The sequence below is a fragment of the Cuculus canorus genome, chromosome 5 (genome assembly GCF_017976375.1).
Source record: "Cuculus canorus isolate bCucCan1 chromosome 5, bCucCan1.pri, whole genome shotgun sequence".
Classification (NCBI taxonomy): domain Eukaryota; kingdom Metazoa; phylum Chordata; class Aves; order Cuculiformes; family Cuculidae; genus Cuculus; species Cuculus canorus.
In genome coordinates this window covers 40,621,887-40,647,563 of record NC_071405.1, presented here as the reverse complement: position 1 = coordinate 40,647,563, position 25,677 = coordinate 40,621,887, and the positions used below count along the sequence as shown (strand labels likewise).

Below are 25,677 nucleotides of genomic sequence, written 5' to 3'. Positions count from 1 at the left end.
GTTTTTCAAGTTACCATAGGATCTCAAGAGATTGGAGTTCACATTAACAAGCTGAGTGAGACATTAGTAAAAATTGCAAGTCCTGTGGATCTTCCGAAAGCTTTGAAAATGGCCTCATACCACCTGCATAATACACTATTGCTATGTGCTGTCTTTACAGGTGCTATTTTGTTCACATGGATATAAAAAAAGCAGTACAGTAGCCACAGCCTTTCCTTTGTTACTGAAGTTGCTTCATGAGCACTTTCAGCTTATTTCAAAATACTTTGTTCTGAGAAGTATCAGGAGAAGTCTATATTAAAAATCTACCCTAGACTTCATCAGGTGATCAATTTCCATTCTTAAGCTATATCCTATGTCCCAATGTTAGAAAAAGCTAGGAATAAGGCCTTTCCCTCTTCATTGTAATCAGGTATGGTGTTTTAAAATACTAGCCACAGAAAAAATTGTTACATTTTCCTTATTTATCTTACTGTGGGCTTTGTGGAGTAACATCAGCCATTTTGTTTCGATGCATGAGTGCTGTTGCAGAGATGCTTTTCTGTGCTTGGCAGCAAGTTGACTTTTTATGGATGTCAAGCACTTACGTGGAGCAATTTCTTCCTACGTGCATTTTTTCTGTGTACAGGTAAGGAAGATGCTTCCTTTGTTGCATTGTTTCTCCACTGCCCTAATAATGTCAATAGAGCATGTTTGCATTAAGAGGAGGATCAAGTTTAACTTCTGAGTATTTAGGTACTTCCACTGATATTTTCCCTCCTTCCTTAGGACTGTTAGAAAGTTCTCTACTTAAATATCTGGAGTCTACAACTGTGTAACTGCACACGTAAAATTTTTACACAGGTGAGACTTGAGTTATTATGACTGAAGAAACGCAATTGTTTGATTCAGATGGGTGCAAGTGGAGCTACATTTTGGAGACAAAGCCCTATAAAGAAAAACAAGGAGACAGAAGTAACAGTTCGTGGTTTATTCGGTGTTGGATCTGGTACTACAGTTGGACAGTCACTGTCTTGTTGCATATAGAAACATTAACATTTTTTAAACATGCTGTATCACTAGGCTGGATATAGTACACAAAAATAAGGTTCTCTAAAAAAAAGTATACACAAAAATTGCAAAGCAGTGTTAGGAAAATACATTTGGACCTACCAACAATGAAATATTTGAGCTATTCAGCCAGGAGAGAAGGTTGGTCAGTTGGCTTGACAGTCCTTTAATTGCAAGAAAGTAGTCTTTGGTTTCACATTGTGTAATAATTAAGATACTTATTGTTCAGAACCAACATTAAACAACAGGAGGATAAAAGGCAGAGGGTTTTCTAGGCAGTGCTGCTTTGAATGCTGGATTTCTGTTACACCACTTCACTGTACAAGACTGACTAGGTTAGCTCTGGCTAAGAACATAGGTGTCTGAACAGGGAAACCCTAGAGTAGTAGTTTCCTAATGCTGTCTTCAGGAAACTTGTTCAGATTGGAGCTGTTTGTGTGTTCTGGTTGAGATACATATATTGAAAGATTTGACCTACTTGGAAAGTGCAACGTAAGACAAACCACTAAATCCATTAAACTGCAAAGAGTGAACTGCTTGGGCAGATTTAAAACTGTAGTTCCTTTTGGATTTTCCAGAGCGTATCTGCACTGTTCCTTAATTTGTCCTCTTCCTCAGGCTTCAGGATCATCTTCACTACATCAGTGATTCCATTGTTGCCCAGTACACAAGGAACACTTAGGAAGACATCATCTTTTATTCCATGCATGCCCTGAAAAGTAGGTAAGGATGGTTAGGCTGGAATTTGTGTATGTCTATGTATTTTATACTATATCCTATTGGGAAAACACAACTAAATTTAGTTGAAATTAAAGTAGAAAGTTACCACTGTTCTTCAGAATTCCCAAAGTTTTAAGTTCTCAGTAAGATGAAAGTTATCAAAAAGGGGCTGCTCACCTTAACAATTGTAGAGATTGGGTGTACTCTTCTCAAATTCTTCATAATGGTTTCAGCTAGGTCTGCCACAGAAAGGCCAATAGCCCATGATGTGTAACCCTTCAGTTTGATGACCTCATAGGCACTGCAGAGATGAAGTTACTAATTAGAACCCAAGTACCATTAACTGAAATATTTAAAATTTGTAAGAAGCATTTTTGGAAGTGTCTTAATTAGGAGACATCAGAAGCTTGAATGATATGCTGACAGGGCTGAAATTAACTCAGCAGTGAAGAATTCAGTTTGCATTTTACACTACTCCTGCAGTAATGCTGGAAACTTGGAAGTTAAAGCACTTCCCTAGTTTAAAGTTCACCAACCATGAAAAATTACCTCTGCCAAATCTACATTATTCCTTAAAATACTTCAAGTTATGTCTGCAGCTTGACATTTGTTTTGGGCTGCTATGGTATTTATGGACATATATGTCCACATATGGACACTGAAGTTCCAAGGCGTTATAGCTCTTCATCATTTGTTCTCACATTGAAAAAAAAATTTGGGTTTTTTTTTTTTTACCTGTCCACCACCTGCTTATGGACTTCCTTCCAGTGTTCCTTGTCTGCATCAGTTCCCATGTCTGGATGAAGAGCCTTCAGTGAGACACCAGCTACGTTCACTCCGCTCCAGACAGGTACTGAAAGTTGCACATAAATTCATTATCTCACAAGAAAACTTAGTTTTGTCCTCCTCAGATTGATGGTTAACGTAATATTTACTTGGATTAATCTGCAACATACGTCGCTATGATTTAGATATGACTTCAAATATAGCCTGACCTGTGAGGCCAATCTGAATTGCAGGCTGAGAACCTAGAGGCATATAAACAGCTGACATGATGTCACAACGTTTGACTACACCTTTATTAAAGCAAAATACCTAGGCAACAAGAACTAGAATGGCAGTAACTGTATTTTGCAAAGGTTTCTCAAAATAAGAATTTATTCCAAATGAGTCCTCAGTATCAGGAAGCAGACAGTATTGCTCTGGTGCTGCTGAAGAAAGTACATGTTAAGTAAGGAGAAGGTTCCTCTTTCTCCTGTCATCTAGTCTTGCTTCTGCACTTCAACTCTTATATATAGTCCATGAAGTAATCAAGAGCTGACAGTAAAGACAACTGAGTTACCAGTAGGTCTAGTGCAGATCTTTTGGAGCCCCTTGCAGAGAACTTTAACCTCTTGCTTCTTTAGTTTGGGCAGGTTTTTTTGGACAGTTATGGAAACAACTTAGCCTAGAAATTCTTAGCCTTCTCAGGTTACAGTGATGACCTTTTCCAAGCACAGTAACTCAGGTCAAATATAGATCATCTAGGGTTACTCTATGCAGCAGGACTTGCTTAAGGTGCTGCAGTGCAAACATTTTCAAGCAATGCTTTGCTGTAGCTTTTGGAGATGTTTTTTGTAAGCAGGCTTATCAGAAAAAGTTGTGTGTAACAGGCAGACAGATTTCACTTACCACTGGAATCTCCGTGCTCTCCAACAATCCATCCATGGCAGCTCAGAGGATGGATGCCCAATCTTTCTCCCATGAGGTGGCGGAAACGGGCAGAGTCCAGATTGCAGCCACTACCAATAACACGGTGTTTAGGAAAGCCACTGATCTTCCAGGCCACATAGGTCAAAATATCCACTACAAGTAGAACAGGGAGGATAACAAGTATCGTTCATGAGCAATGGTGTTATCACCAGGATGGTATCTCCTGTTTATATTTAAGGATTTTATCTGCGTGTTAGTTAAGTGGAATAAAGCATAAAGCTATGCCCATTGCCAGACCCTGCAGTGGGCTACTATGATGACTGTTTTAAAGACAGAATTGAGAGTCTGTTTATACTGCACATGCAGTATATCAGTGCCCCTTACTGTGTCTCATGCTAAAGATCACTTAAAAGGCAACTAAAGACCCAATCTGGAGGCAGCTTGGTGTATTTCTCAGAGGACCAGCTTGCTGTGTGTGGAGAAGAAAGATGACACTGGCTATATCATTATGTGGCAGAAGTATTTTCTAAAAGCCTACACTTGGTCCTATTAGTATGTTAATGCCATCTTATTGAAGAAAATATTATTCTCTAATCCAAATCCTCTGGTTAAGGCAACACAAGACAAACCTGGGTTTGAGACAATAAGCAGCTTGCAGTCAGGACTGTATTTAACAACGTTGGGAATGATGAATTTGAAGATATTCACATTGCGCTGCACCAAGTTAAGGCGGCTCTCTCCTTCTTGCTGACGGGCACCAGCAGTGACAATGACCAGCTTGGAGTGTGCAGTCACACTGTAATCTGTAGACAAAAGGCTATGTCAAACATAGTTCAAAATGGGAGTTCTCAGCTCCTTTTAATATTGATATCTAATCTCAAGGTTGAGGGTGGTGAAATTCTCCTGGTAATTGTTACCCCAGACTTTGCTTTGTAGGAAGTCAGGTTTTAAGACTGTAGTTCATTGCTACAAGTGGCAACCTTAAAGGCATGTCAAAATCTTAACACAGAATTGGGTGGTGGTATTACATACTTCTCAGGCACAAGTGGGAATGGGGTAGCTGTTGGGATGGCATCCCATGCAAGTGCTGCATCAAAAAAGAAGAAGGATCTGCCCTCGTGACCTACTGCTTGTGGACACTGGACCTGCACATTAAGCAGTATGAAATGACCAGCGTTTGCCCTAGTCAGATTACCACGAAACTTAAAGCTGTCAGACATGTATGGCAAAGAAGTAAGCAGTAACACACTGAGGGGCTAACTGGCTGTGAAATACAGTTCGCAAAGACGTTTGAGTGCTTAAGAAATTCATCTTTCTATATCGAGTAATGAACTCTGAAACAGGGGAATCCTAGTTGGACCAGTCTTAACAAGGTACAACAAAACTGTGTGTCAGCTGAGTAGACATGAAGTAAGCTTTCCTCCTAACAACTAGGATGACAGGCTATGTGCTAGATGTGGATGACTAGTCTGAGACATGAAGTGGCTCTCTCATTTGGAAATAACGTGCACGTTAGAGCTAACTACTTGCCTTTTCCAGAGACAATCTTTGGTGTTTTAAGGAAGAGGCTGCCATGCTGGAGGTCTAGCATCTCTCCTCTGAGCTTGTCCTCCACAACATCAACAAGGGCAAGTTCATCAGCCAAGTCCTACAAGAGACCAAGATTAAACGGTAACTATATTGCCTCTGAGCAAAGTATCAAAGTTGTAAACTGCAAAGTTAAAATTCTTTTAAAACCAGTGATCCGTTTAAGTGATTTTTCTCGTCTGTATTACTTTACTTGCTCCCAAGCAGAGTATTAAATGGATCTACTGGGGTATTCACTTTGTTGAGTCAGTATTTTACTTTTCATATCCAAATTCGTTGTGGAATAGTTGTACAATTTTGCATGTCAATGATAAGTAATTTAATAGCTGTTCATAAACAACCTATTATACAGCTAAGAAAAGCAAGTGTGATGTTAAACACAGCATTTTCAATATAACAATGCAATGGACAAGTAATTCAGTGTCTAGGACCACTTTTTCCAGTCCACAATGCAAAGTACTATTGCATCACACTCTGCTTCATACAAAGTGACACCTCACCTCTTAGATGGAATTCTGGAAGTCATTTAAAGGTAAATGCGGCTCTTAAGTCAAAATGGTACCTAGAACACATTCTGTCTGATACTGGGATAAACTTGGTTTACAAAAACTACTTGTTCTCTGTCAATAGATTTAAGATTGCTGCTTCATTTCAGGCCCAAATTTAAAAAACAGAAAAAACAAAGGTTCATCTTGTATACTAGGCCAATTAATCTAATAAGAGAGATTACTTTTTGCCCCTCTTTTAGGCCTCAGGTAGTCACAACTGTGCTGTTCCATCCAAAGCTGGACACTTACCTTCATCAAGATGCTGATGGCACAGGCCATTCCCACTGCACCCACACCAACCACACTGATCTTATTGTGAGCATGGCTGTGCTCCTCTTTGTGGACATTGTGGATGAGCTGATCCTTGAGAGACATGGTGCACTGCTGCAAGGAAAGCAACAGAGTATTTCTCCAGACTTCAGAGCTGTTTCTGACACCAGAATATTTGTATCACACAAGATGGACTCTATTCCAGGATGATAAGAAAACAGATGTAAATCACATGCCTAAAACAACTGGCAGTACTGCCAGTATGCAGCAAAATGATTTTATGAAATGAACTATGGATGATCGCACTGTTTAAGTTGCCTATAGCTTTCCCACAAATACAGCCTGAGAACCATTGATGCCATATCTGCCTGGCACTCCAGAAGCATTAGTGGAATGCTCTAAATGAACACCCATGTTACACTGAGGGAAAGGAAGCCATTTTAGCACTTTTAAGTACAGCACAGTCTGGCAATCTCCATTCTACTGCCCTGAAAAACCGGTATGCCATGCCCTGAAGCCTTTCCAGAGCTGTAGTTGTACAATGCTTAGGCAAGCCCTTATTAAACACAGCGTGATCCTTGAAGCCAACTTCACTTGTTTAAAGTGAAACTGCACAGTTTTGAATTAAGATGTCTAGAGTCTGTTCTTACCATTTCTCCCACACTCAGTATTTTAGGTAGTAGCTGCAAGGCAGCCTGGTTATATGGGTTCTAATCCGACAGCCGCGGGTGTCCTGAAATGCCTTGACGGTGATGTAGCATTTTGCTTTCACCTCAGGATCCCTGCCCAAGCAAATACCATGGAGGCAGCAGCACAGCTCCAGCTTCGCCTGAAGAGCCAGAGGCAGCCTCGCAGATGGATGCAAGTACAGACACAATGCGATTTTAAAGTTAGTGCTGAACAGGGAGCAACTCGTTCAGAGCTGGAAAGGCCAGGCAGCACTGGCAGAGCAGGTCAGGACTGTCATTTTGGGGCAGCTGGGGGAGCAGGAGGAAGAGGAAGCCAGCAGTGCCCATATTTAGCAACAGTTAACAGAGATGTGTCAGTCTTCCTTTGCAGAAGCCTCCTGAAGCGCGGCCCCGTACAGTGCACGCTCTCGCCACGTGCCAAGCTCTCCTTTTGCACTACAAGCACTTCAACGTGCAGGGCAGGTAAGGAGCACCCACTGAAACATTTCTCAGTCACACTTAATAGTCGAAATCTTTGGTTTTAATAGTCTTAGAGAAGCTGTGGATGCCCCATCCCTCGAGATGTTCAAGAGCAGGTTGGATGGAGCTTTGAGAGACCTGATCCAGTGGAAGGCGTCTCTGCCCATGGCACGGGGTGTAGAACTGGATGGTCCCAACCCAAACCTTTCCATGATTCTCCTGAAAGCTCAGGGGCGAGCCCGCAGCTGAGGCAGTCTATTAATGCTCCATCTCAAACACAACCCTCAGCTTCTTGGCTTCGCGGGCTCCCTCCCAGCATCCTTCCCAAGGAAAACATCCCTAAGGCGCTGCTCCTCACTCAATTCGCGCGGGGGGCGGGGGGCGGGGGGGGGGGGGGGATGGAGGGCAAAACAACCTCGTGGGGTTGGGGGGATGGAAATCACTCTGGTTGCACAATGCAGCCGAGCAGGACGTGGGGGAAAATCAGGGCTGTGCTCGGTGAGTCCCACCGGCGGTTTTGTGCCCCGCGGTGCCCGCATCCCCCCCTTCCCCACCCTCAAAAGCCATGGCACCTACCGACCGTCTTCCCCCAAAGGCTGCTGCGTCTGGAACGGCGGGGAGGGGAGGTGGCAGCCGCTTTAAATAGAGAACGGGCGGCTGACGTGAGGCGGGCGGGTCGTGGCGGTGGAGACGTGCCCGCAGACACGTCGGGGTGGAGAAAGGGGGGTGGAACTTGGTCCTGCCACGCTGAGGAAGGTTGCTCCATTCCGCAGGGAAAAGGTGAAAGGGGTTGGAAACGTTGAAAGAGGTTTAAAGCGTTAAAAAAGCGGTTTTAAAGTGGTTTGGAAACTCCCAAGGGTAAGAAGATGCTCAGTGTGCTCGCAGCCGCTGCGAGAAGCAGCAAAGGGTGCGGGTTCTGGAAAGCTAAAAGGGAGTAAAAAGTGTTTCTGCCTCGCTTCTGCTTCACTTGTCTTCTTCAACCTGCTTCTAATTTCCATCTACAACTACAGACGTCTGGCATTTTCTTACAGGCATCCTTCGCTGGCATTTGGTTCCCATTTCCGTGTATTTACAGATCAAATTCCCACACATTCGTTAGGTTACATAAGCTAAACCTTTTCAATCTTGCGTGATACCCGAGCTGTGCTCTGGTCATTGGGATGTCCTTCCTGCGGGGCTTTCTCAGTTTGAATGCTTTTCTCGAGAGAGAGGCTGCCGTATGGAATGTTTTAGGCAGTCTCCTCAGTGATGGCTCAAATGGGTACACTGATATTTTCCTGTTGTTACTGGAAATGCCATGACTGGATTCAGGCTTGTCTTTTCACAGTCACATCCCACCATCAGCTCTCTCTCAGCCTTGGTTAATAAAGTCCTTCTCCTTTCTTATTTCTTGCTAGGATACTAACAAAGAGCAGAAAATATTTTTATTGTTTCCTGGATGCTCGAAGTTTCAATTTTATACGATGCTACAGTGTTGTCCCACAAAACTGTTTTTTAGTAAACCCATGATACCTTTTATCCCTTTACTCATTGAATTTCATGCTTGTAATTAAACTTCATTTCTCAAGTTTTCCTGAAGAACTGCACGGACAACAAAAGCAGAGACTCAGAGCGCTTCCACTGAGATTGGATGGTTCCTCCAGCAGGAGCACAATAGACTCTGAGTTTTGCTCCCCAGCTGGCTGTGTTCGTTTATTATTTTGCATCCATTTCTCCTCCTTGCCTCTCCTCTTAGATATCCTCTCTTTATCTGATGGGTTAACATGTTCATCCTTAATGAAAATCAGAAAAGTATTTATTTAATCATGTATGAGTAGCAGGAGGGTTACCTTTATTTTCCCACTCTTTTTTTGCAGTGGTCCAGTTTTCTTCCTTTTTGTTGTTATTTTTGGTTGGGGTTTTTTTTGTTGTTGGTGGTGGGTTTTTTGTTGGTTTGTTGTTTTTTTTTTAAAAATTTCTTGCAGCTATACCTTTGCGATGTTTCTCTTAGTTTCCTTTTGGGATTTTAACTTGAGCTGATTTTTGGCAATATCTATTTGTGGTTTCTACAATGTACTTCACTTCTCTTTTGAGCTGATTATCTTGCTACAGCAGAAGGCCTTCCTTATTAGTTAAACCCTTTGTCTTCCTCTACTCATACCAGCCTTTCCATCTCTGTTTTGTCTGGGATGTCTTTTCTCTTTTCTATGTATATATGTATTGTCTATGTATATATGTATTGTCTATCTATATATGTATTGTCTATGTATATATGTATTGTCATGGGGGTCATGATTTCTCCACAACCTCATCTCATTCCCAGTGCATGCAAGCTTAAAACATGGCCCTCAGTCATGCTAGACCAGGGAAGATAGTGTGAAGATGGGTGTAACACACATAAGACTTGTAGACATCTACAAACTCCGCTTTGCAACTGAAAGAATTTTCTGCTGCTGTTCAAGATGCTCTAACGCTTTCTCACAGACCATCCCGGTGACAATTCTCTTCTGCTGTGGTGATCTGATGGGAACAGTAACCCAAAGCCTCACCATTTCTTTGACAGTCCACTAGCAAAACAAAAGAAGCAGAAAACGCAGGTGAGAAAACAAATAGAAATGCTTGAAATGTAGAATAAACACAATTGCATGAAACAAGCCAGAAAATAAAAGGTTATGGATCTTATTATAAAGACCACCACTTCTTCCAAAGGAGGTTAAAGAGAATGATCTATCAATTGCAAAACTAGATATGCTTTGTTCCTTGCTGCTGCTTGAGCCATGGGTGATGCTTGTGAGATGTGTCGTGTCAGAGGAGGGACCGGTGGCTAACGAAGGGAAAGTGCTGGTAGATGCCGAGTAGGCCTAATGCCGCATGAATGCAGAAGAAAAGGAAACCGTATATTGTAGTTCTGTCATTCTGCATTATCCTGGGTTCGCTGAGCATCAGAAGTCTCAAGGATGGATTAGGAACTTTAATTCTGCATCCCAGGAATCTGTATTTACAGTGGCTTTATATGAATGGGACTAAAAATGTCATCTAGAGTTTGGGTTCCAGGCATCTGGCAGGACAGAAAATGAACATTTGACAGGACTGAAGATCAAGAAGGAATATTTTGTCCCTATAAAATTTTTCACTTCTGAAGAGTTTAAATCTAAGACAAAAGGCTTCTGAGACAAGACTGGCTGGATAGATTAAGAGGCATTTAAAAAGATGTAACCAACTTAAAGCAAGTGGTATTTTACTGCTGCCACAGTGAGAACAAGCCTCCTCAAAGAATAATGTCATTATTATAAGATTATTCTTACCATGTGGCTCAGACAAATAAAACTGGACGTGGTTTTCACAGTATAAGTTCCAATAAAGTCTTGATTTGCTTCTGCTTGCATTCCTCATTACTGAGAACAGAATCAAGACCAAATCTCTGTTATTTATAACGTAAGGTATCAGGTTGTCCGTAGCTGTCTAGTGCCTATTCAGATTGCAGAGGTCTTACCTTTAGCAGAGTAGACCAAAGCAAGCTGATTGGGATGTTTCAAAACCATCCTGGTCCCAACATGTCCTTGGTAGAATAGAATAGTTTGGGCTGGAAGGGACCTTAAAGTTCACCTGGTAAACGATGATAAGCAGATCAGAAACCTTGTTTTGTTAAAAAACAGTGTCAGCTTTTAATGTGCCACTGTTAATTTGCCTGGTTTATAAAGCTGAGAAGGAGACTGTGACTGACAATTTTTTCCTTTTATGTGCCCTTTGGTGATCTTAGCAGCAGCAGTAGAAGCTCAGGAGGAAAGCAGTCATCTGACATGAGTGACATTTGATTTTCTGCCTCAGAGGGCTTTAATCAGGGGAGGCTCATACAACACAAACAAACCAGGGTGAGCAAATTAAGAGCATTTTTCTTGCACTTGCAAGATGGAGGCCAGGTCTGTTTATATTCTTTTAAGTGGTTTGACTATGATTGTAGGGATGGGGCTGACTTTTCTCACTCATATACATAAGAAATGTTGTTCTTCCTGTTCTTTTTCCGCTGCTGCCTCTCATCACAGTAGCGGGAGGTGATGTTGATAGAGTGATGGGAATGTTTGAAATGTGACAAGGTCTCTCCAGGGAAGCTTGGCCCTTCCTCAGCCCGCTTGCCCTCTTTTCCATATTAGCTTTCACAGATTAAACATGAAAAATAAAGCAATGGAAGTTGCTGAATGTGGGAACATTTATAATTTTATACTAGAATTTAAAAGCAGAGCCTTTCTGCTGTCCTTGTTGGCATTTGATCAAGCTTTTTGTTGATTAGAGAAAGAAATGTTGCCCCATGCTTATTAAACAGTGTGTTTGTCTTTAAACTATGAAGTACCAATTAAAACTTTATCACAAAAATGAAGTCCAGAGAGAGTTATACAAGGTGAGTTCAATAGGTGCATCTCACTATTTTCAATAAAACATTTAAAAATCTTAGTAAATTTATCTCCATTTTTCTAATATGCAAGAGGTTTTACATGGTGATGTTTAATTTCTATGCTTGCCATTTGCTAAGGTCCTGGTTCATGACAAAATCAAGTCTGATGGTGCTCCTGGGGTGAGTGCAGACACAAGCCTGTGATTCGCACATGTTTGCTGTATGAGCTACAGCTTATCTAGAAGGTTACCAGTAACCCAAAGACACCATTGATGCTGACCAGCCTTAGAGAGGTCGGTGAAATCTCTCCACTCTACCTGAGATTTTAGGTCTAATTTGCCCCTAAAAATCGTAAGTGTTGTTCTAAACATGATTGGTCCTGCTTTTGCTCTGACAATATCAAGGGCTTTGCTTTCATGTTACATCACTGTGTGAGGAAAAGGCCTAGCACTAGACATAGCTACATCATGTCCCAGTCCTGTCTTTCCCTTTGATTTATTCTGAGGCCTGAACAACTTCCTCCAGCTTTAATGGCTTCTCCTTTGTAAAATGGGAAGCATTTTCTATCTGCCAACCTGATGGTAGTACTGTTGGGATTAGTTAATTATGAAATGTTTCTGCTTCATGAAGTGAAATGACAATGATGGAGGTTCTCCACCTAAACCAGAGAGGCCTGGACCCAAAATAGAGTAGAGCTTGGTACCAAAAGTTTGGAGTGCTCTGCTAAATTGTCAACATCAGAAAAGCTCCCAGAATTCTTGCAATTTCAAAGTACTTATCAGGGTAAGATACAGGAATATCGTTCAGATTGTGCGTTCTTCAAGTATGGATGGTACACCCACATCAAACCATTTGAACTGATCTCCTAAGAAAACTAAAAGCTGAGCTTCACCTTGGCTTGCACTAACAAAATAACTGATAAGCTATGGTCCATACACCTCCAGGTCCCTCTGTTTGGCTGCTTCCATGCACGCATGTTATGGTAAGGATGCTGGTATTACAAATACCCAGGGCTTTTGCTGCTTCACACCCGATTTTTCTTTGCACTGTCATTGTGGGGGGGGGAGGGGGGGCGGGGCTAGCAGCTATAATTCTCATTTCCTGCCGTTTATACGTATGTGTATCTACAATCTATTTTTAAATGTGCACCGGGGTAATATATATATGAAGACCTGTGTAAATGATTGTCAATTACTGAAGATCCCAGACTTCCACAATGCTTTTTTTGTAAGATGTCTCTTTTAGATTGCAAACTGTTTTCTAGCTGACATGTTTCAATACACGGAACTTCCAAGTTACACTAATTTTTCTTTTCTCTTTAAAAGGCTGGGCTGTTTTCTCCTTAAATGTTTGGGTATTTTTCTCCTTAAAAAGTTTTTAAGTACAACAGCAGTGGAGGATGCTTTCAGTATAAAACTAGATAAATCTGTGTTTCTTGCAACAATTTTCTCAATATGAAGCTACAGAAAGCTGTATTTCTTGCAATAGCTTCCTAAATCTTCACTGAAGGTAGCTGGATGAAGCAGAATGCATAATTTTGTCTTGCTTCTCTAAGGAAGTGAATTTATTCATGGAAGCATGAGTCACTGTGCAGGATTCTCCAAGCCAAACCCATTCCCTTGAAGCAACTGTGAATACTTACTTAGAAACTGCAGGAAATGGGATGCTCAGAGAAATCGCATGGTCGGAGAGCGATAGAGAAGCACTCCCAGGAACATGGGATGCTATTCAGGTTCTGGGTAACAAAGTCACAAAGATATCTCAGCCAGTTCAGCACCTGCCTCCTCTTGGCTGTCAAGAGGTCTGTAATCATTAATGTATCCTTGCTGCTGCCTTGTAAACTGGCAGCAGCAGAACTATTAGTGTTATCTAACTTGTTCTTGAGTGCCTGACGGGTTGCAGTAAGTGGAGACTGTCTATAAATTACAGTAAGGAACTGGAGGGGTATGAGGGTAGCGCTGCGGACTGCTGCCACTGCTGCTTGCCAGTTCAAGAGGGCAGGCAGGCTCAGAAGCAAAAGGTCAGAGCCATCTCCCATCGGGAGCAGAGACTCCCTTGCCCTTATTTTAATATTCATATTCGTTCTGCAGCTGTCAGGTTTGTTTTCCCTAGTATCCCTTCTTGGCACATCACATGCTAACAATCTGGTTAGCTCAGGGTAAGAGCTACACAGTCCTGCAAAGACTGATTTTTACTGATCCAGGCCATTTGGGACACAGTATGTTTGATGATACAATATTGCCTCCTCTACAGAGGCAGATACTTTTCTAGCATTTCAGACCTTACATATCTGATTGACTCTCAAGCATATTCGAAGTGGTAGCAGGTCACATATTCTCTCTCATACAAAAATTACTGTGGCCAAACTTTCAGTTTTGTGAATGAAAGTTCCATGTTACATCGCTGGAAACTCAGCATCCTGTAGCTGAGAAGTTACTGGGCTGTGCAACCATTGTAGAGAGCTGAGAGTACATCTCAACATTACACACACAGACCTGGAGGAGGAACTTCCTGCCCAGCCTGCTCTACAGAAGCAGTGCACAAGATGTGAACTCATCCCTTTATCAGACAGGAGCATCACAGCTGGGACTTTGCAAAAGGAAGCTCTCACTTTGACAGCATAAAGTTGTGGAGTCAAGGAATTCCTAGACATGAAAATAGTTTGATCTGAGTTTTCACGAAGGACACTCTTCAGCATGCAGGATACCCCTCCACAAAGTTTCACTGAAGGCATTAGTGTTATAAAGTGCAATTTTTATAGCTTTCTGGAGCTTGTAACATACAGGTTAGTTCCTGTAGCTCTTTGTGGGTTCTGGTGAATAAAATCCATTTCTGTGTCTGGAGTGGGAAAGCCAGAAATCAAGAGAAAACCACATTCTTGTTTTGCAGTCTCCTTTTACGGCCTGTGTGCCACAACAGCCTCACAGACTATCCCACATGTTGCCAGTGCTCTCAAATAATGCCAAGTGAATATGAAAAATGTATGTGCCTACAGATGACTCTAAATTAAATGATTATCTGTTCCTTGGAGAAGAAAGATGAAATTTAACTTGCCATTCAACAAACTTAGCAATAGAACAGAAGTAGGCAATCCACTGCTATCATTTCAGTCTCCAAACCTGAGGGTCTTCAAATGAGCTGCTGCTGGCTCAGCCCTCAGGTAGCAGTCCTGGGCAGTGGTGTTACAGTGTTGAACTCTTCTGCTGTTCTCAGATGGGAAAAGTAACTTGACTGTTTCTGCACAAGGTACTCTTTTTTTTTCAGATCTTTTGTTTCTGTGATGGTGGTTGTTGGCAGCTCAGTGGGTGAGCACAGAGCCCTGGGTGGGAGCATACAACTGTGAAGGGCAGGTACTGTCCTGAATGCTTACCAGGCAGAGCTTTTAAATACTGTTTATATCATGTGTATTGCCAGCAGAATGTACTGCTGGAGTGCATGTGGAGCTATCCCCCAGGGAAAAGCTTTTGCTGTGTCATTGAAAGTTCTGCTCCTTGGGCTTTTAAATTTTGTTCTGTTTAATTTAATTTTATAAGCAGAAGGTAGCTAAGGGAAAGAAAGACACTCACCATTTCCTTAATAACCGGATTGTCCTTGCTTGTACTATTAAGGATTTACACCTTCACCTAGATGTGCTATAGCTGTATGTTAACTGGCCGCTGTGGTCAGCCAGTGTGGGTGTCCAGTCGCCTGCGCTTTCCTTGGGCTTATGAGTTGCTGCTGGAGATAACATCCTATTCACAGTAAGCTAGCTGTGAGCTCTGAGGTCACATGTAGGTTCAAAGAGTGGCTTGGCAGGAAGAGGGCCTGATTTCTAGTCCTTTGCAAAAAAGAATTTTTTCATAGTCTTAATTTTCTTCCATTCCTCTTTTAAGTGTCCATGTTTCTTAGTTGAAACACAATACACTGCACCATGATTCAGTACTAAAGTTCTAAACTGTGGCAGTGATTCTAAAGAAAAATAAAAGTGGATAAGGAGAGGCGCAGCCTGCATTGCTGGCATGTAACAGTCTTTTGAATCAGCTTCATTATGCAGCCATGGTGAAATCATTAATATATTTCAAGCAGGTACCAAGCTGAACATCTCTGTTGGGAGCACAGCTTCACAGTGCCCGCAGTGCACAGACACACAGTAGTTCTCCTCAGCAAAGAGTTTGTGAACTCAAGAGGCAGAACAAAACAGGGAAGTGAAAGTGGAGGCAGAGAAAGGCAGAATGATTGCTAAATATGGTGCTTGCATTAATATGCTGTGTTTTTCAAGAGCATTGCACAAATACTGATCCTTATCTCTATCAATTAATTCCGTTTTCTTATTTATATTCGAATTTTAAATAGAAAATGAAAGGTTGTCTCTTGCCTATGGACTGCCAGTGAACCATTTTCTCAGTGCTACACTAAGTGTTGAGTTTCTGGCTTGTGGACCCTCTGATTCTGTATTTGGATTAAACTGCACAAATATTCAGCAAACATTGTTGTTTTGTGAGCCTTGTTTAAGGAGGTGGATATTACCAAAAGGAATAAGCACTGGACTTTTAGCTCCTATGGTGGGAATCCTGATACTTGCAGAATGTGTCAGTTTTCTAGCTTGCGCCTTATAATAAGAGGCAAAGCATGTTTGGGTGCTGGGTGGCAAATACAAGGTGCATTATTGTTCACTAGCTATCTCCAACCATGTATTGTTTTTCTCATAACTGTATCCGGATTCAGTTGTATCTCTAGGCTCTGTCCAATTCTGGTCTTAGGAAGTAATATCTCAGCACAAGTACCCTTTTAAAAGATGCCAATATGATGAAAATGTGAGTTGTTGGGAGATAGTGTCATGGGTTCTCTGTGTGTGTGTGCACACACATGCATGTGCACAAGAGATGGATTTCTGGAGGCTGTGTCTCCTGGAGACTTCAACCCAAATATATTCTCCATATCCTTTTTGTTAATTGTATGTAAATTCCGCCTTATAGGCTATGTGGGATTCATTGTGTTTTTATGGAAGACCTTTGATTTTTAATGCTGTGATATCAGAAGGGAAAAGATACTAGTGTGCTTTATCTTTTGCTCACTATGTGAGGGTGAAACATTTTTGAAGTGACAAGAGGGATCTGCAGTCCGTTGGGTCTGCGTTAACTGCTTGCTGCATGTCAAGCATTTGGACTTGCTGCTGGAGCAAAGTCACTTGCCTACCACTTCACTCTTGGCCACTGGATTGGTATGCTTGCAGACCAAGACAGTGCCAGTTTGGTGGAAGAATGTCGGCATTAGGATTTGTGAGACAGAGGACAGAACAGAGCCCAGGTCTCTGTCTGCTGGGATGTGATATAGTGTATTTGCATGTTCAGATAGAAGGTGCTAGATCTAACCAAGTGTTCCTTCATTTTTAATCTCATCAGCTATTTGTGCCCTGAGTGCCCTAATGAGGGGAAAGAACTCTGTTTCATTTAGAAACTTGTGGAGGTAAGTAGTATTTATATCTCCAGGTCTGGTTTTCAGATGTGAAGGCATTTGAGAGCTGAGGGTACTCAATGAATTTTGCAAATTTCTGGACTGAGGATGTGTCCTTATTATTTTTTCTGTTTGTATAAATTTAGCCATAATGAACACACATTCCTTAGCTAATAAGCTTAGTCTTGCATCCGCTTTTAAAATATGCTCCCTCGCGGCAGCAACAGCTGGAAATTTGAAGTCAATAGGGTGTTATGTTACAGAGAGTATTAAAATAATAATAATAATATAAAAAAAAAATCTCTGTAACATTTCATATCTCTTAGGCAAAGGTTACTGAGAGCAAGTTAGTTCAGTGATGATCTCTGTAAGAGTTCTTAGGCGTATAAGAGCAGCCAAAAATAGCTCCTTGGAAGGTCAGGGAAGGCATCTTTTCTGTACGTGGATAGCTTTGCATTTCTGACCTGAAACATCTATATATCTTATGGTAAGCAAGGAAGGTGGGATGGAAAGAAAACAGAATGGCAGAATGGACTTGGAGGGCAGCCAGAGCCTATGTAACGTCTTTCTTATTCGTATGAGCCTGTACACACTGCTGCCAGCCTTGGAGATTTTTACCATACATGAAATGGAGAAAGCCTGTGTTAACTTCTAAACCATGCTTCAAAGACTGCCTAGCCAAATAAAGGCTGGATTCAAACTGTCAGTAGATGAACAACAGCAAGAGGGACCCTTATGCTTTAAAACAGAGCCAAAGGCTTGCATCCAAGTAATTTTAAGCTTCTGAATGACCCTCAAGTCTGAAAGAAATTTCAGCTTGTCAGACCAAATGTTCTCTTTCTGTTGATATCTGCATGCTGAGACAGAGTTTACAGGAAGCTTTTATAGAAAATTCCAAAGTCAGAGTCACTGCAGAACACTTTAATTATTGAATAGGCAAGAGCTAATGCAATAGGGAAAGGCTCTGTGTTTCTCTGCATATTAATCGCCCCTCCGCCCCTGCCTGCCCAAATCCCTTTGGTTAATCAGGTTATGTTTGCCCTATTTCTCTCAGGGAGCGAGTAGAATACAGCGTTGGTAGAAATGGAGGAAAGGAAGAAGGAGAAGGGCATACTGAAAGCAAGAGTGGATTGAGGATGCTCCAGAAATGAAAGGTTTACTTTGGCAGGGTTCCTGAGATCACAGCAAGATCACTTTGGGCTGTAGGATGTCTTTGTTACCTGTCACACTGGCTGCCATGCATCCCAGGCCATGTGCCGAAGGGCAGCAGAGGGAGCTTGCCTGTCTGCATTCAGCCTCGAGGCGTTGGTGGTCTCTTCAACCAGCAGCTCCCTCCCTAAACACCCACTCAGCTGGTTCAGCGAAGAGCCCCTAAGAGAGAATAACTGAAGTCCCTGGGGGAATACACTCTGCCTGACATGCAGTAGTTAATTGGGGGAGGGAAGGGGGCAGCACATGTGTACACACATACAGAGCTGTATGTGCACTCTTTTGTGCGGTCATATGGGCTTTAATTCTTGCTGCACTCATTCTCTTGGGCGTGTAGCTGCAAGCCACAGGAAAATAGCACAGGCGGACCTGCCAAAGTAAAATGCATCTATAAGAATCAGGGAAGCAGCGTACACACAGCTAAAAATGCTGACCTGTGTGCTGGTAAATCTAAGACTTAAAAGAACAGGGCAAGTGTTGATGAGAAAATTAGGTGCAGTGACTTTGGTGATTTTTAGGAGCATGGCGAATCCTTCAGAAGGATGTAGATCTGCATCTGCATTCTGTGTTTGGGGGTTGAATTTATCCAGAAACTTAAAAACAAAGCTTTCTAGACCAAATCATGAGGCCTTGGGGAGTTTATATGTAACTCTCCTTCTCTAATGCTGTGATCTTGGCTCAGGATCAGTCGAACATCAACCTATGCTTGTGTTTTGGTTTTGCTACGAAGTGCCAAGCCACACAAGCATTGCCTAATCCTGTCTGCTGCCTTCTTTGCTCAGATCATGGTGCAATGTTCCCTTGAGAAATACATATTAGAAGAGATATTTAGCACCCCTCTTTGTTAAGAGTATGGATCAGAAACATTTTTGTAGCTCAAAGCTGGGTGAGTGCTAAGGCATTCTTCCAAAAGTGTAAGCATCAGCAGTGCTAGTAAATCCCGGAGCTGTGACATGATTTCACATGTTCCTCAGCTCAAAGCAGAGCTAACTGGATGACTAAAGGCTCCTCTTCCCACAAGAATGAAGACAGGTAGGAAACGAGCCACCAGAAACCATTCCTTGGCAGGAGAGAGCTGTGGAAAAGGCAAGGTGTAGCAAGGCCCAGGCTGTTGCCAAGCAAAGTCTTGCAGGTGCCTACAAGCCACGCGGGGATCCCAAATGCCTTGTTCCCACTGCACAGTGCTCACTGGCAAGCGTATGTCGTGGTGCATGTCCAGAACTTGCAATTGCCCCAACATAGTGTGGTGCCACAGCCTGGTTGTTTGTCACTGTGAGATGCTGGCCGGTGCTGTATATTATGGTGGTTTTGCTGTTCTCAGGCCTCCTCTGTGCAATCCCTCTTGGCAGCAGCAAAGAGCAGGAAAGCTGTGTTGCCCCACAGAGCTGTTTGATTTAACTGCAGGAGATGGGAGAGGATGGTCACAGCATCCCCTCTGCAAGAATGACACTTTGTCATTTGTGTGTGAGCAACCGAGGAGAGAGAGCTGAGCTGTGTGAGTTTTGGTTTAGGTCCACACTAGGTAGGAGTTTGCCTTGCCAGCCTGTGCGTGGGAGCGCTGTCGGAGCAGATGGTTTGCAGCCCCATTGCTGCAGGGTTAGCTGGCTCATGGGATGCTGCCAGTTTTGTGCAGGGAGGAGGGCATTGCGCCATTCGGAGGAGGAGAATTGCCGGCGATGTGACAGCCCGGAGGTTCCAAACACAGGGGAGTCTCTGTCTGACCCGAGGGCTGAGCAACAGCATAATCCAAGGAGCCGATCTTGTAAATTGTTTGCAGGTTACAAACTGGAGGAGGCTTTTTCTACACCTCTCTGCTGCTGCTGCGTAAAAAGCTGTTGGTTGCTCAAATATATACATAAATCTCCTCTTCTCCCCAGCTTCCCCCAAACCAGACTTAGGCTTGTGGAGTTACATGACTCATTTAAAAATTCTGAATTTACCATCTGTTGTAATTCTAACTGTCTTTCTGCCTTCCAAAACCTGAATTTCTGTTTTCAAGATTTTTCTTACAAGCCAGGAACTATTATTTTTTAATGAGAACTTTTCTATTTGTTAAGGAGGCCCCAGAACTCCAGAAAGTGGAGCCTTTAAGGAAAGCTGCAGCAGTTGCTCAGATCTAGCAGCACGGAAAGGAAACCGAGAGGCAAAAACTTTAGCTAAGAAGGTGTGCAGGAGGCAGGGCTGAAACAGTGGCCCCATTGTTTCGCCTTTGCTGTCGCTGGTGGATATTGCAGCACGTCCCAGGGAACTGCATATTACAAATACATAGCTTATGGTGTGCACAGCAATCAAATGGCAAGATAATTACTGGACCAGTGAGAGAGGCATCCAAGCAGTATAGGTTGTTAAATCGTTCAAATTAAAAAAAAAAATTTAAAATCACCACTCTAAATTTAAAGTTCAGAACTTGACAGTGGTCTAGTTTTGGATAAGAAAGAAATAGGAAGTTTAGCGGTGAAGAAACCTGAGAATATCTCCTTCACTTTTAATTGCTGGTAATGATTTTGATAGGGGCAGTGGATGTATTGAACTCTGCCTCCAAACACTTAGGTTTTTAACCATTTAAGACATTAGACATCTGAAGAACTGAAGGTCTGATTCTGCAGAGAGTACTGGTACAAAACGCCCATTAAAGTCAGGGCACCAAAAAAAAAAGCTTTAGGAACAGTAATATGACAGCATAGGATGAATTTGACCCACATAGTTCTGCACAAGATCCATAATGCTGGAGCTTTTTGACTAATAGAACTAGGATAATTCTAATCTAAAATCTCTCATCCTTTCCCATGCTCTTCTGCTGAACGTATGACATGGAATTTGGGGAGTGAGGAATGAAATCTTAGGATTTTGAAATGTAACATATATCTGAGGTCTTATGTGTAATTTGAGGTATCGTACAGAGATCAGGTTCTTGGAGGTTGGATAATTCATATCAGGACAGCCAGTACTTCCTCTAAATGCAGCAATTTTAAGCTATTACACAGTGTTTCTTTGAAATTTATTGTCCTCGGATTGCCTTAATCTGTCTGGACACCTTGAAGAGAGCAATAAGGTGTTTATTACATATGGAATCTTGAATGTAGGTATATAATAAAGTTGGTAGATGCTTAATATTGGCTGATAGATTACGTTGTTCCATTTCTACCACTTAGGATGCAAATGGCTTGATTGTGATAAAACAGCTTTGAGAAATTATTTATGTGCCAAATGTTGACAAATTGTTGCTTTTCATATAATTTGTATCCTTTTGAAGCTATAGCACTGCCTAATTTCTCTGAAATCACCGCTATCTTGTTTAATAAGGAAATGTGGAAAATCCAACTTGTTTCCAGAAAGTATCGGTGACCTGCCTAAGTTATCCGAAAATGCTTGTAATCTCAACCCTTTAGCAGGACTAAATATGTCATAAAGGCCTGTCGTAAAAACGATTGCGCAAAGCCTTCCATAAGGAAATTAGTTTGAACTTTGTGCTGATGCCATTTCCTGATTCTATATACCTTGCTGTTATTACATGCAAATAATTAAAAGGGAGGAAAAAACATATCCTAAAGTAGGGTCAATCAATAACTCTAGACTGTCTGATGAAGTGGCTGCAAATGTGCAAAAAATATCTCGGGCTTAAAAAAGGCTTGACTTCACAATTCTATAAGTATAAACCTGTTGAGCCTGAGGGCTTATTCTGGAAGGCACTCAGAAAGGCTACCATCCGTGTAGCCATGGTGCTTCTACTCTAGCTCTCTCCACAGTCAACCAGGAAAGTTGTTGCATGGAAGAAGTTGTTGCTCTGGAAGAGATGAAATTGGTATCTCCTTTCCTTGGATGGTTTTTCAGCCATTGTTATTTTGGAGATTCTTATTGACGCGTGTGTGTGTGTGTGTGTGTGTGTATCCTGGCTCTGCAAATGGAAGATAAGCTTGATTTCTTGCATATCTCTTGCAGTTAATCTGTGAACCTTCAGGGGTAACAGGCCTAAAACCACAGCTTCACAGGAGCCATATTCTGTGAGGGTGAGAAGGAGACCAGCTTGGACAAGCTGAAGTTAGCCTTTGTAGTATCCTTCCTACTTCTCATCTCATCCACTCCGTCAGCTATTGAGTATCCTTAAGAATGACAGTGGAAGTGAGCAAGTTTCTAAAAAACTAGCCAATCCCTCAGGGGTATCTTGCTGAAAAACAAACCTCTCACTGATCTAGATCCAGTAAAGTTTTGAATTATTTAGATCACATCTTGCAGATAATGCAGAAAAGTTGTGTTTGAGAGAATGCTCTCAATTTTAGGTTGAATTAGATTGAATTTAGGCTGAATTTTAGGTTGAAATGCTCTTTTTTTCAGAAAGTTTGATGGTGACTAGGGACAGCTAAAGGGCTGTCTTTGACCATTGGTATTGGCCGTTTGATTACATAAGTGTTCTTAACGGTTGATGTAATCTTAGAGAATGGCACATCTAAATTGTTGCCCTTGTTTGTTTTTTTCCTCATGCTGTTGTTTGGCAGACACAGATTCCAAAACAGCTGCACAGGTCAGGTGTGCAGTGGGCAATTTGAGCCCTGCGCTACCCACTTAGGCTTTTGTTAAGTGCAGTTGGCAGGAGGAGTGGCTCTAGGGTAGGATTTTTAAAGAACCAACTAGTATTTTAATTCTACTGTATGTAGTGGGAGTTAGATGCACAAATACTTAGTTATAAACTGTACTAAACAGGTGGGGGATCTGCACACAGAGCTTATGGTCCTAGCTTACAGCACTGCTGTCTGGACACACCATATGGCTCTCGCTGCCACCTATCTATGGTATCTATGGGCCTCCTGCAAAGCAGATGCAGTGTGGCATTACCTTATACCTAGTCCTTTAAAAAGGAGGGAGCTCTCATCATGTTAGTGAGCTGAAAATGAGTCATATGAAATATTTATTCGGTTTATTAATGTGCGGTACTGCTGCTAGTCCAATGCTTCCTGGTGCTGCTGTAGGAACAAATTCAGGCAGGAGCTTGCCCCGTTGCTGCTGGAAAGAGAAAGCAGAAATGAGGCTGAGCAGTGAAGCCTTGGAGTTTGGAGCTTGGCTTTTGTTTTGAGCTCATCCTTTAAATGAATTAAGACATTTATTTGCCTTGCAGTAGTGAGATTTCCACAGACTTATAACCAGCTGTGTCTGCATTCACAAGCTGTATGCAATACATGAGGTCAGATATTGAGCAAACAGTTGAAGCTAAGGATCTGACATCTGCTTTGTATGTGTGCTGGGGGTTTTACTTCTGACTAACTCTAGTGGCCTGACAGCCAACAGTGACTGGAGTTCATCTCTGGTTGTTTCAAACCAGGGAAATCTGTTTGCATGCTCTGAAATTACCTCATTTTCTGAATCAAACCTCAGTAACTAAGATTTTGGGAGATTTTGCTTTAGTTCATGATATGAATAAAATGCTAATATAGTTTCACTCAGTACTCAGGAGCTCTGAACTGTGTTGTGTAACACAGCAATTTGTCTTTAGGAGTGTCTAATTATAGCATCAGAATCTGATTTCAAATAGCTGGATATTTATTATTTAAAAGGGAGATATGTTTGTGGGAGACTAATAATGTAACTTGAACCTAGGCAGTTGCGTGAGTGCAGAAACAAAGCTGCCTTGCTAGCAGACTCGCTCTAGCCTGTGCACTGATGTGGCAGCATTTCTTGCTGGCACCAAGGGATCACTGGCTGTGCAGGAAGTGAAGTTCAGTTGCATAAAGGGAAGAGACAACTGTGAGTCAAGGCTGGAGGGGAGAGGCATTCCTGCAGTGGCAGAGCACAAAATGTCAGCATTTGAATGTAGAGTTTCTGGGCTGTGTCCCTTAGGATTAAAGAGGACTCTGACTAGGGCAGAAATAAAACTGATTGCTGCTTCTGCTCTTTTTATGTGAGCATTTTCCCCTCATTTCTGTGAGCTTTCCTGTGGTGGAAAAAGTATTGAGTAGTCCTACTTAGTGGTAGGAAGGACGATGCTCCTCCCATCCCATGAACTGCAGTTTAACCCCGGATTAAAACAAGTTGACAGGAAATAAGCTACTTGTATTGTACCATGCAGCTTCCCTAGACTATACTTCAAGCGGATAATTTCCTGGTCCCAGCTAGGGTCACTGCTAGTGAGATTGCCGCGTATAATGTTTCTGTAGACAAAGGCTTCTAGGATCAACCTCAGTTGCTCGAAGGCTGGAGGCCTTGCACAACTGCTGAAAGGGCTTTGGTTCTGGCTGGGTGATGCCAGTGGCAGCCTGTGTCTTGAGGCAGCAAGCCTTGAAATCCACCCTTGCTGAAGCCAAATCCAAACTGACAACAGGCTGCAAAAGCTGCTGATACATTCTGCAGTGTCTCATTGCCCACAGGCACTGCAGATCCCCAAGGAGCGGGGGCTGCATACGTGAGCGCCTGTGGTGCAGAGCTCCACGCTGCCTGTGTAGATGCAGAAGAAGGACTGCGTGTCAGGTCAGCATCCTCATTCCTCCTGCTTGCGTGCTTGCCTCCCTAGGAATACGCTATTTCTGAATGTAGGCCAGTGCTTGCTAAGCCTGTGTCATTCTGCGCTTGGGTACAGCAAACAGCTGCAGGGCGGAGGTTTTGCTCTCAGATGGCGTGATGTGGAACAATTCCTGAGAAGCAGCTCTGTGCAGCGATAGGGTTATTTTCTGGCTGGTCTGAGAGCATAGTCAGTTACTGACCCCCATGGAGACAGGACTCTGCTTTTAGGTCACCTCTGCTTCCATCTCTAGAGAAATTAGCTGGCTCTTTTGTGTCTCCTCCTTGGCTTTGCACATCGAGACAAGGAGACCAATATACTGAGTCTGGAGGCTGACAGTGCTTTGTCTCAGCTCCCATCCAGCTTGGATGCGACAGGGAGCTCCCAGGGAAGGGTCCTGTGTGGGAAAATAGCCTTGGTCACCAGGATGCCTGTGCCTAATGAGGATGGGGGGTAGGAATCAAGGGATTAAGGCCAGGCTCTGCCAACCTTGCTCCTGAGGCACCTCATGGTTCCCCAGGGCTGGTAGCCCTTATGTGTTCCCATCCCAGTCCCACACAAGGCGACTGCTTCTGCAGGAAGGCTGAGGAAACAGAAAGGTGACAAAGCAGTTGTTTTTCTTTCTCTGCTGGTAGAACACAGTAAAGGCTAGATGTTGCTGCTTAGATGACTGTCACAGTACTTGTCCAAGAAGGGGCTGGAAATCACCCATATCAATGAATCTGGACCTGGTATGGGAATGGACACTGGTTTTTGGGGGACTGGTTTATTTTCAGCCCCCTACATGCTTTGGCATTAAGGGTGCTTGTCAGTCAGTCTGGCAGTGGTGCGGCTTGGTGTGTCTGAGGAGTGAGGTTCAAACCTGCTGTCGATGGAGCCTCTCCTCATGAGACAGATCAGCACTGAGGAAACTGCTGGTAATGTCTCCTGGCCTTCCAGCTGGGAAGTGCCTTGAGCTGTAACCAGGGATCATCCTCATTTCTAGATCTAAATACAAATTGTCTGTCTTCTGTGATGTTAGGTCTAGAAATTGTGACTAATTTCAAGTGACATGAAGTGCTTGGAGTGGGGGGACCATAATAAAGAGATGGGATTTCCCCCTCTCTGTGGGAAAATCTCCCCACTGGGGAAAAATGGCTCTTAAATCCCGACATCCTTGTTACT

At 42.7% G+C, this 25,677-nt stretch overlaps 1 protein-coding gene across 2 annotated transcripts; it reads right to left on the bottom strand.

The window, feature by feature from the left end:
* Window positions 1-947: 947 nt before the first annotated feature.
* Window positions 948-7,740, bottom strand: LOC104068890 (L-lactate dehydrogenase A chain). 2 transcript variants are annotated; one of them, XM_054068674.1, is made up of 8 exons: window positions 7,592-7,740; window positions 5,847-5,981; window positions 4,993-5,110; window positions 4,092-4,265; window positions 3,442-3,615; window positions 2,506-2,623; window positions 1,948-2,071; window positions 948-1,762 (listed from the first exon to the last, which is right to left on the bottom strand). In XM_054068674.1, the coding sequence occupies exons 2-8, from the start codon at window positions 5,970-5,972 to the stop codon at window positions 1,598-1,600; spliced, it is 999 nt and encodes a 332-aa protein (XP_053924649.1). In that variant the 5' UTR covers window positions 5,973-5,981; window positions 7,592-7,740; the 3' UTR covers window positions 948-1,597. The 2 variants fall into 2 exon arrangements, with proteins under 2 accessions (XP_053924649.1, XP_053924651.1); XM_054068676.1 differs by having other exon boundaries at window positions 5,847-5,978; window positions 7,592-7,663.
* Between the last annotated feature and the right edge of the window lie 17,937 nt (window positions 7,741-25,677).